This window comes from Heloderma suspectum, chromosome 8 (genome assembly GCF_057233095.1).
Source record: "Heloderma suspectum isolate Gila_16-S chromosome 8, 16-S_ref, whole genome shotgun sequence".
NCBI lineage: Eukaryota > Metazoa > Chordata > Lepidosauria > Squamata > Helodermatidae > Heloderma > Heloderma suspectum.
Genome location: NC_139465.1, coordinates 39,316,619 through 39,327,792, shown reverse-complemented (window position 1 = coordinate 39,327,792; position 11,174 = coordinate 39,316,619). Strand labels below are relative to the sequence as shown.

At 45.5% G+C, this 11,174-nt stretch overlaps 1 protein-coding gene across 3 annotated transcripts in view; it reads left to right on the top strand.

Moving 5' to 3' along the window:
* Window positions 1-8,277, top strand: part of LOC146339046 (receptor-interacting serine/threonine-protein kinase 2-like) — a 38,106-nt gene extending 29,829 nt beyond the window's left edge. For all 3 annotated transcript variants that reach the window (XM_084812015.1, XM_084812016.1, XM_084812018.1), the window contains 2 exons: window positions 4,991-5,194; window positions 6,701-8,277. In XM_084812015.1, the coding sequence (XP_084668141.1) occupies window positions 4,991-5,194; window positions 6,701-6,999 (503 nt within the window). In that variant the 3' untranslated portion in view covers window positions 7,000-8,277. The remainder of the gene's footprint in view (window positions 1-4,990; window positions 5,195-6,700) is intronic.
* Window positions 8,278-11,174: the final 2,897 nt, after the last annotated feature.

Here is an 11,174-nt window from a genome sequence, read left to right as displayed (position 1 = left end):
TATGAAAAGAAGAAAGTATGTGGAGGGAAGAGGAAAGCAATCACCACACAGGATTGAACAGACCAATTTTGCAATCCAGGTAACAGTTCTAGAGACCATTCAACCCCTATGCCCACCATGATTAGGCCCTGGCTACTCTCAATTGAGCAACAAAAGAGCTGCATTCAAAATATAATTGGCAAAGTACAATAGGGAGCATGTCTTCTGCATCCCAACTTTGCTGGTAGACCTGCAGTTAGATGCAGGTCCAAAAACAACTTGAGGGCGTGGGCTAGAATACAAGTAATAAAGCAGTATATCTTACATAGCTATAACCAAACGGATGACTGCAATCTGCAACATCCTTCCTCTGGCTGACCAGATATGGAGCGCTCCTCTTGAGTTGGCTCTGTTGATCTGAGGAAGGAGAAATGTCACATGAGTAAATCCAGTCAAAGTCTAGGTGTGCAGCCAAAAGCTAGGTGTAGCTGGAATCTGGCTGGCATTGTCCCACAACAATATTTTTCTAACAGGATCCTAACATGTCAGCAGGATGCAAAACAAGTCTGAACAAACAAGTCTAAAGTTTAAAGGTCATCTCAGAGTCGCTTCCCCTCTGACTTCTCCCCTACTTTGTTTTTAAGACATGTAGGGAAGCGTCTGGGAATTAGGCAAAACAAAATGCATCCAGGAAACCTCTCCAAAACTTGTTCAAAGACCATCTTTGGAGATTCCATGCAGACGTATAGGCCTGCTTCCCTTCATACATCTAAAGGATGTGGGCAGAAAATGTGCAAAGCAGATCTTACTATAAAATGTACGGTTTTCTCCCCCAATAACTGTTAATATGATATAGAGAGTTTGGGGAATTATGGTGTGTATGTGTGTTTTATAGTGCTTGAAAAATAAATATATCAGCACTGAGAACCATCTATGTTCTGTAGGAGCACAGAAACTGGTGTTGAGTGTAGAATATTAGCTTTAAAAAATATATATATAAAAAGATAGGATTCCAGTCTTTATTGCTGCCAAAAGTATGTCTGAAAGTGCATTGGAAGCACCAGCTGAAATCTTTGAAACCACAGGGGAGGCTGACAAAGATCTTTGGTGTCCTGTGTAATTCTTTGCCCTTTTGCATGACTCTCTAAATCATATATACTAATAGAGAACGCAATACCCTGATTAGGATATCTGACAGACAGCCATATCCTTTTCCAAGATACTCTATTCCATTTCCCCTCCAGTTTCTCCCCCTCAAGAGTCAGCCAGCATTCCATAAAGTGTTAGGGGTTTCTTTGTTTTCTTTTAAGGTTTTTTTGTACTCACTGTTAGATTACTGCAACACTCTCTATGTGGGACTGCCCTTGCACCTGGTTCAGAAGCTGCAGCTAGGGCAGAATGCAGCAGCCAGGATGCTCAGTGGAGCACCTACATTATTTATTTTATTTATCGTATGGCACATTCACATTGCATTACAATAAAAACATAGAGCATAATAAATATGAAATATAAAATATAGACAGGAAGATCACAAACATATGTCTAGGTTACAGATACAGTTTTTTGCTTCAGTTGTCACAGCCAGGAAAGCAGCAAAGTCTCCATTGTAGGCTTAGTTTTGACACTCTGTCACTATGTGTTGGATAGTTTGTTTTTCAGCCCCACAATCACAATTTGATGATATTATTTTGCCCCATTTATAAAGGGCATCTGCACATCTACCATGACCCGTACGAATTCGGTTCAAGGTTGTCCATATGGCACGGGGCTGGTCAAATCCAGGTGGTTTTTCCAAGATGCAGGGCAAGCTTTGGCATTGTGGAGGACAGTTTCCTAGACAATGTTGTTTCCACTGTTGTTGTGGATATTAAAATCAACTTCTAGAAGAGCTTTAGCGGTAGAAATGGCTGGATGTCTCGATCTTAGCTTGTTTCGCTCCAAATAGGTTACGTCATTTAATATTGGTAGCTGGAGATTGTCAATAACCTTCCGATATTCTTGAAGAAGGGCACTCTTTTGTCTTACATCTGAAGGTGGTATGTGGCTCAAAACAGGCAGCCAGTATGTGGGAGTAAGTTGTAATGTCCCAGTAACGATGCGCATTGACTCATGCAGTTCTGTATCGATCTTTCTTGTGTGCGGACTATTAAACCACACTGGGGCACAGTACTCTGCTGCTGAGTAAACCAGAGTGAGTGCGGTTGTTCTTAGCGTATCCGCTGTTGAGCCCCAGCTAGTTTGTGTAGAACGTTATTTCTACTTCTCAGTTTGGCAGCAGTCTTCATCAGGTGTTCTTTATAAGAAAGTGTCCTATCCAGTGTGACCCCAAGATATTTGGGATACATGTTATGATTGAGCCGGTTTCCCTTAAATTGAACACCTACATATACACCTATTGTTGTTGTTCAGTCATTAAGTCGTGTCCGACTCTTCGTGACCCCATGGACCATAGCACGCCAGGCCTTCCTGTCCTGCGCTCTCTCCCAGAGTGTGCTGAAGTTCATATTCATTGCATCGGTGATGCTATCTAGCCATCTCATCCTCTGCCGCCCCCTTCTCTTTTTGCCTTCAGTCTTTCCCAGCATCAGGGTCTTGTCCAGGGAGTTTTCTCTTCGCATTAGGTGGCCAAAATATTTGAGCTTCAGCTTCAGTATCTGTCCTTCCAATGAGCACTCAGGGTTGATTTCCTTTAGGATTGACTGATTTGACCTCCTTGCAGTCCAGGGGACTCGTAAGAGTCTTCTCCAGCACCACAGTTCAAAGGCATCAATTCTTCAGCGCTCAGCCTTCCTTATAGTCCAGCTCTCACAGCCATATGTTACTACTGGGAAAACCATAGCTTTGATTAGACGGACCTTTGTCAGCAAGGTGATGTCTGCTTCTTACTATGCTGTCTAGGTTTGCCATAGCTTTCCTCCCAAGGAGCAAGCGTCTTTTAATTTCATGGCTACAGTCACTGTCTGCGATGATCTTGGAGCCCAAGAAAATAAAATCTGTCACTGCTTCCATTTCTTCCCCTTCTATATGCAAGGAAGTAATGGGGCCAGATGCCATGATCTTTGTTTTTTTAATGTTGAGTTTCAAACCACTTTTTGCACTCTCCACTTTCACCCTCAACAAGAGGCTCTTTAGATCCTCTTCGCTTTCTGCCATTAGGGTGGAATCGTCTGCGTATCTGAGGTTGTTGATAATTCTCCTGGCAATCTTAATTCCGACCCGTGATTCATCCAACCTGGCGTTTCTCATGATGTACTCTGCATATAAGTTAAATAAGCAGGGTGACAATATACAGCCTTGTCGTACTCCTTTCCCAATTTTGAACCAATTGGTTGTTCCATGTCCAGTTCTTGTTGTTGCTTCTTGACCCTCATACAGGTTTCTCAGGAGACAGGTAAGGTGGTCTGGTACCCCCCATCTCTTTCAGAATTTGCCACAGTTTGTTGTGATCCACACAATCCAAGGCTTTAGCGTAGTCAATGAAGCAGAAATAGACGTTTTTCTGGAATTCTCTTGCTTTCTCCATGATCCAGCGGATGTTGGCAATTTGATCTCTAGTTCCTCTGCCTCTTCGAAACCCAGCTTGTACTTCCGGTAGTTCTCAGTTCACATACTGCTGAAGCCTAGCTTGTAGGATTTTGAGCATAACCTTGCTGGCATGTGAAATGAGTGCAATTGTCCGTCTTGGGTGGCCCTGTATGGCATAGCTTATGGCTTCACTGAGTTACGCAAGCCCCTTCGCCACAACAAGGCAGTGATCCATGAAGGGGATACACCCATTGCACCTGTATTAAAGGAACTGCACTGGCTGCCTACCAGCTATTGAGCCATGTTCGAGGTTTTGTTGCTGACATTCAAAGCCCTAAACAACTCGAAACCAAGATACTTAGCAAACCATCTTCCCCTGTATACCTGAGATCTTCTGAGGAGGCCTTGTTTGGTCATCCCACAATCAACAGCGTGTCATCAAGGGCACATAAGCAGGCCTTCTCAGTAGTGGCACCTATCCTCCAGAACATCCTCCCACATATGGTCCAAGAGGCGTAAAATACAGCAAACATTAGATGCCTCTTGAAGTTGTACCTGTTTACTCAGGCTTTCCCTGACCTGTAATTGCACTCTGTTTTATTATTTCTATAATGTTTTTAATGTATTTATTATCTTATATTGTTTTTATATTGTATTTTATGTATTTTGTACATAAACAGTTTAGAGATCTTATTGTATCAAATGCTATATATGTAGTTTAAATAAAACAAGTAAAATAAAATAGTTCTACAAGCCTTGGGGTGCTCCCAAGCCTGCAGATACTTCCCTCTTGTGTGTGGATGAGGCCATTTCGGCTGCACAAGGATCCACCCTTGGAGAATGAGTTTGCTATTACCATATCCTATATCCGAACTTCTCTCAACCTTACTAGATGCCCAAACTTAACCCTATATCATGTATTCCATGGTCTATTCAGCTTGAATAGAGCTCAATGAACAATCTAATATTTTGCAGTAGATTCAGTTGTACATAGGGATGTTGGAGAAGTCTGCAATGGAACCAAATGAGTTTGGATTTTCATAAATCTGACCTGCAGATTCCACAGCAGACCGGCTTTCCCCCTGTCGGGCGGATTCTGTGGACTTGCAAATTGGGTTCTAACTTTCACAAATTCTGCACAAATTTTGCTGTATAAAAATATGCGATATTTTTAAAAAAAACTGGCCAAAAATGTGCATTTCCCCCATAGGTTAAAAGCATGGAAATACACATTTAGGGGAAATTGCTCATTTTCGCATGTGTGGCTTTGCACAAATACAAATTTGCGCAAATTTGGAAACAAAAAATCTGATTCCGTAGATGGGCGGATGACGGAATGAAAGACACCTGACAATCCGCGAAACACAGAGAGAACGGATTTTACACAGTCCACACATCCCTAGTTGTACGTGAAACTCACATATGGCCCGCTAATCCTTCCCTGATTCAGTTTGCTGTACTTTTCTTTTTGTATTCATTTTTGCAGGCCAGCCAGCCTGGGGCAGCAAAGGACCAAGCCCACCTCCACATTCCTTATCCAGCCTTCTTAGGCCTGATTTAAATACAGATAGGAAAAGCACCTTGCCATTTTGCAAAAAGGCAGAGGCTTGGGAACAGCCACTGCCACAATTCGTGCAAAGACCTGAACTCAGCCCGCCCTACAGCAGCCTTCAGTATTGGCCTGAAAGAGGTGAGAGTTAAAACAAACGTATTTATTCATTTATGTTTTGTAGCGGGGTGGTGGTGAAAGGATAGATAATTCCATTTTCAACCAACCCTTTGAGAAAACAACTTGCAATGCATTACTGATTTTACTGTGGTGTGTAACTGTAGAAAGAAGCTGTGACATTTCTGGGAACTTGCCCCTGGGCCCAAGTAATATGAGCCAGAAACTTCCTTGAACGAGAGTGACCCTAGTCACATTAATCTGCAGTTTTATGATGTCTGGCTGTAGCTGGCAAACAAAGCGAGGTTGCAATCCTGTGCGTGCCTACTTGGGAGTAAGCCCCATTGAACTGGCTGGGACTTTCTTCTGAGTAAAAAAGCATAGGATTGGTCTGCAAGAGGTTCTTAGAGCCGGTTTGGACATTGCTGTTTCTTACATCCAGTATCATATGCTTGTATGGCAAAGTCACAAAATGACCCAGCCCTGTTTATAATTAGCTGCCAATTTTGCTCATTGCTAGGAACTCCAGCATAACCCCCCTGTGTCTTACTAATTAGATCTTGGGGCAGATAAACCCAGGCCTGACTCCAGGTTTTTGCAGGGGGGGGCAAAGTGTTCTCTGGTGGAGCCCCTCCCGTATTGGAGGGCTTACATAGCTGTAATGACAGCATCCGAGCAGTGCTGGGCAGCTGGGTGTAGTTATCCTTTAGTTTCCCACAATGCCTCAGAGCAGGGGTAGGCAACTTGTGGCCCTCCAGATGTTTTGAAAAAGCAGAGGGAGGTGATCGTCCAAAGCAGGTCACAAAAAGAAGAGAAACAGGTTCTCAGGATGCAAAAATAATTTATTAACAATAAGTTAATATGGGAGACTATCTTTTTGCTGTGAGAGACTCTGCAGACATCTTTCTCTGCCCCCTGATGAGGGCCTCGAAAGAAGGGACAGGCCAAAACACATTGAGCTTCTTGTTAATAAATTATTTTTGCACCCTGAGAACCTGTTTCTCTTCTTTGTGATCTGCTTTGGATTATCACCTCCCTCTGCTTTTTCAAAACCAGTGGCCCTCCAAAATACCTGGAGGGCCACTGGTTGCCCACCCGTGCTCCAGAGTGACGGTAGTCTAGTGTAATCTTAACCAAGTATATATACTATAAAGTAAGCACAATGGTGCATATTCTTTAGTAAGCTGTTGTAATTCAGTTGTTCTTTATATAGTACCATCAGTGTACACGGTGCTGTACCTGGTCAAAGAGGATGAGTCTTTGCCCTAAGCAGCTTACAGTCTAAAGCAGCCTTCCCCAACTTGGCACCCTCCAGATGTGTTGGACTACAATTGCTAGCATCCCCAGCCAGCATGGGGCACAGAGTGTCCCTGGGTTGCTGAGCTGCTTAAGAAAGGACGGGGTTGTTGTAATGCGTGAACCAGGCCATAGATTATGAAGTGGCCACGGCCTGGTGCAGGTGGTCACTGGGGGTTGAAAAAGCCAATGAAGGCCAGCTTATTTCTTATTATTTTTCCCTTTGTGTGCCAGGACCTTGCTGCAAAGAGAAGAGTTGCTCCATCCTTGCCTGTGGCCGAGAAACCATCTTGAGCTTTATGACGGAAGGGCGCTTGAACCGCCTCTTGGACGTCCTGCGCTCCCAGCGCCTCTTGTCCAGGACAGACTATGAGAAGATCACCTCATTCCCCACGCTGACTGGCCGGGCCCGTGCTTTGCTCGACACCTGCCTGTGCCTTGGGGAGAAGGCTGCCCAGACTGTGGTGGCTCTCTTGTCTGCCAGCAAATGCAGCCCTTTGCTACGAAGCCACCAGACAAATGCAGTGAATTAAGTCAGTTGCCTTGCAGCATTGGTTTTTCTCTCTAAAGAGAACGTCCCTGTGAACTGGTAATCTGCAGTGGCATCGGTTCATTGTGCCTTCATTACCCGCTGTCGTGGAGGAAAGTCTTCTGCTCAGAGACTTCTATCCTTTTAAAGAAGAAACATGAGTTGGATTAAGAGATCAAGTGCCCGCAGTAATAACATCAACGTCCTTTCAATATTGATGGTCACCCGGTTGGACATTCGAGATGCTGGAATTATGCTGTGGCTGGTCGAGTTTCAGCTCTCAACCTCCTTGTTGAAGAGGGGAGTCGGTGGAGCCTTGAAGAGGGGAGTCGGTGGAGCCTTGAAGAGGGGAGTCGGTGGAGCCCTTGTTTTCATACCATGCAGCAGGGGACTGTGGAGCCTTGGCAAATAAAAAGGGAAAGCCATTTAAGGCCAGCGCTGCCCCAGGGAAGCAGGGCGAAAAGGCTACTGGGAAGAGCAGAATTTAAGACAAATGTGACCAAGACATCACAGCAAGCACGTTATTTCAAATGAAACTACATTCATGGCTGAGTTTCTGGAGGGCTTTGTGGAAAATAACTAAGGCAAAGCCATGTAGTCTTGGCTTCTTCATGCCTCCGTGGCAGATTCCTCAAAGGCCTAAAACTGTTGTCTCTGTTTCTTCCATATTGAAGGAGGAGCTGCTAGGACAGTAGAGATAATTTATCTTGTTGGCACAGCAACTCACCCCACACCTATGAATCATCGTGCTTCCAAAATAATTGGGTCATCAATCCTAAGAAAGTTGCAGGACTCTCAGGGAGGAACTGGGCGGGTGGGGGTGGTTCAGTAAAAGTTTAGTTGATAATGAGCAGACGTGCACGCTAGGTTTGGCTGATGTCACTTATTTAGCCACACTATGATTATAAATGTAACTGGTGAGTGTTGATCGGTGCTGCCTCTGGGTGGACAGAGCTGCCTTCATTGTACACGAATAAACTCGAGTTGGATCTTACCCGCGTGTCCAGAGCTTAATTGGAGGGCCGCTGGGCATGGACCTCCAAGTCCAGTTTTGGGCTTTCTAGGGATGGCGGAGAATTTCTCCCCGAATCTCCGGGAGGCCGAATGCCAACGCATTCGGCCCCCCGAAATTGGTGGTGAAATTCTCCGCCGGCCCCCCGCCTCCCCCCCCCGGGATGGGACTTACCTCGTGCGAATGTCCCTCTCGGCGGCGGGTCCCGGCGGCGTTTTGGCGGGGGCGGCAGCGGCCGGTCTTCTGACCGGCTGCCGCCGCCGCCATTGCAAAATAAAAAAGGAAAGTAAAAAACAAAAAACACCCGTGATAGGCTACATAACGATTTACGTAGCCTATCATGGCTAGATTTCCAAAGTCAGCCGTGATAAGCTACGTAAATCGTCACGTAGCCTATCACGGGTGACTTTGAAAAAAAAAAAAGCACGTACGCAAATGGCGGCGCCCATGGGGCGCCGCCATTTGCGTTCCTTAGTTTGGCACGTCTTGTCTACGTAAAGATTTATGTGGACTATGGCGAAAATAAGGGCAACGCAAATAGCGTTCCCTTATTTTCGCCGTAGTCTACGTAAATCTTTACGTAGACTAGACGTGCCAAACTAAGGAACGCAAATGGCGGCGCCCCATGGGCGCTGCCATTTGCGTACGTGCTTTTTCTTTTTTTCAAAGTCACCTGTGATAGGCTACGTGACGATTTACATAGCCTATCACGGCTGACTTTGGAAATCTAGCCGTGATAGGCTACGTTAATCGTTACGTAGCCTATCACGGGTTTGTTTTTTTGTTTTTTTCACTTTTTCTTTCGCAGCCGGGGAGACGGGGCGCTTCTCCCCAGCCTGAATTTTGGCCGGGCGAGGCGGGGCGCCTCCCCCCCGGCCTGAATTTCAGCCGGGCGAGGTGGGGCACCTCCCCCCCCTCGCCTGAACTTCAGGGGGAGAAGCGAAGCGCCTCCCCCCCCCCTGCGAAGCAAGCTCCGGGACAAGGTAAGTTCCTTTCGTCCATCCCTAGCTTGTACCACAGCTTTCAAGGAAACAGTGAGGCATTGGCTCAGCAAATTATTTTTTGTGGTGTACTCCTAAAATCTAGGCAGTATGTGCTCAGAGGTTCTGAAAAATGCCTTTGCGTGTACATAAGTCAAGAATGTTGGCACTCGAAGCCTCTACTGCGTCCGCTGAAAGTAATGGTGGTTAGTAACTTGGCCATGTGCAGTGACCCAAAGAAGGATGGGAACGAACTTATAAGTCAAGCTGCTGCCGAAATTATGCTGGTTTGTCCTGAGAGATCTCTTGGGAACCCCATGTAAGCTGCTCCGAGGAAAAGGGAGGGGTAGAAATAATGTATAGATGTCTGCCAATAATCATATATGGTGCATGTTTAAAAAAAAAACGTGCAATTTTTTTAAAAATGGGTTGGATCATCCAGACCATTAGTTGCAATAAGGTCCAGTTGAAACCAATGGGACACATTAGTCATGACTGAAGTAAAGTCCCATTAATTTCAATGGGAACTAAGTGCAATTAAACACTGCAATCCTATGCATGTCTACTCAGAGGTAAGCCCCACTGAATTCTGTGGGGCTTATTCTCAGGTAAGGTTGCATGGGATTGCAGTGTTAGTTGGGGTCCAAACGGTAATAATTAAATAACATGCAATTGAGACCAGTCTTCAAACCTGTAGAAAAAACAAAACTTAGGCTGCAATCCTGTGCACATTTGCCTGGGAATAAGTTCCATTGAACTCAGTGGGGCTTCTGAGCAGACATGTGTAGGATTGCACTGCATTCTGTGGCCACTGAGCATGCTCAGTTCTCATTGGACTGTTTTGGATTTGTTTGGTTTTTGCTCCCTTACTACTTTTTCCCTAAAGATTTTTTTGTACTTCTGCAAACCTTAGAGCCCCCCCCCCCCAACACACACACGCTGGTGACACCTCCTTATTTCTCAGTTGCCCCATTTCAGCCATATTGCTAACAGATATCAGTCCTCTATTATGGTGTGGTTATCTGTTGGCAGAAGGAAAAATACCCTCTGCATACATTTCGGGGAAGGCATACAGGATCTAGAAATAGTATCTGGAAATGCTCTGTATAGATCTCTGTTTTGCTCGGATAATGCAGCGTCAAACTTGTACATTTAAAGAATCAAATCAAAGAAATTCCCATTTAGTGTCGAAACCTTGTAAGCCGCCCTGGCAGAAATTTTGTGATGGTGGACAGTGAAAGAAGAGCTCCCCAACTTACAAGCAAAGACCTTACGCATTATATTGGTGTACGTAGCCCAACTTAGGGCAGTGGGATAATATTCTACCCTTGAAAGACCAGGTCCGCAGCCTGGGGGTCATTTTGGACTCCCAGCTGTCCATGGAGGCTCAGGTGTCAGCTGTGAGCCGGACAGCGCTGTATCAACTCCATCTGATACGGCGGCTGCGCCCCTTCCTTCCCAACCATCTGCTCCCATCGGCAGTACATGCCCTGATCTCCTCTCGTTTAGACTACTGTAATGCGCTCTACGTGGGGTTACCCTTGAAGACGGTTCGGAAACTGCAGCTGGTACAGAACGCGGCGGCTCGCCTGATTAAAGGCAGCCGCCGGCGAGATCACATCACTCCAGTGCTGAAGAAGTTGCACTGGTTACCAGTTGTTTTCCGGGCCAAATTCAAGGTGTCGGTTTTGACCTTTAAAACCCTATATGGTTCTGGCCCAGCCTATCTTAAGGAGCGCCTCCAGCAGCACCAGACAGGCCGCTTAACAAGATCAGCCTCGGATGGCCTTCTCTCTGTCCCATCAGCCAGGACAGCTAGACTGGTGGGGACGAGGGAGAGGGCCTTTTCTGTGGTGGCCCCCACTCTGTGGAACTCCCTCCCTAGGGAACTCCGTCATGCCCCCTCTTTAATGAGCTTCCGTCGTGCATTAAAAACGTTGTTGTTCAGGCAGGCATTTGGGGTGGGTTAGGGTATTTTAGAAAATGTTTTTATTGTAGAATTTTATTGTTTTAAACTGTTTTTATTGTATGTTGTACATCGCCCAGAGTGGCTGGGTGACCAGCCAGATGGGCAATTAATAAATTTAATAATAAAATAAAATAAATAAGCTTTTTAATTGTAGCTACAGTAAATATAGTCCCAGCAATAGCATGGTGAAAGGAATGAGGAAAGGGCCTCCCTTTCTC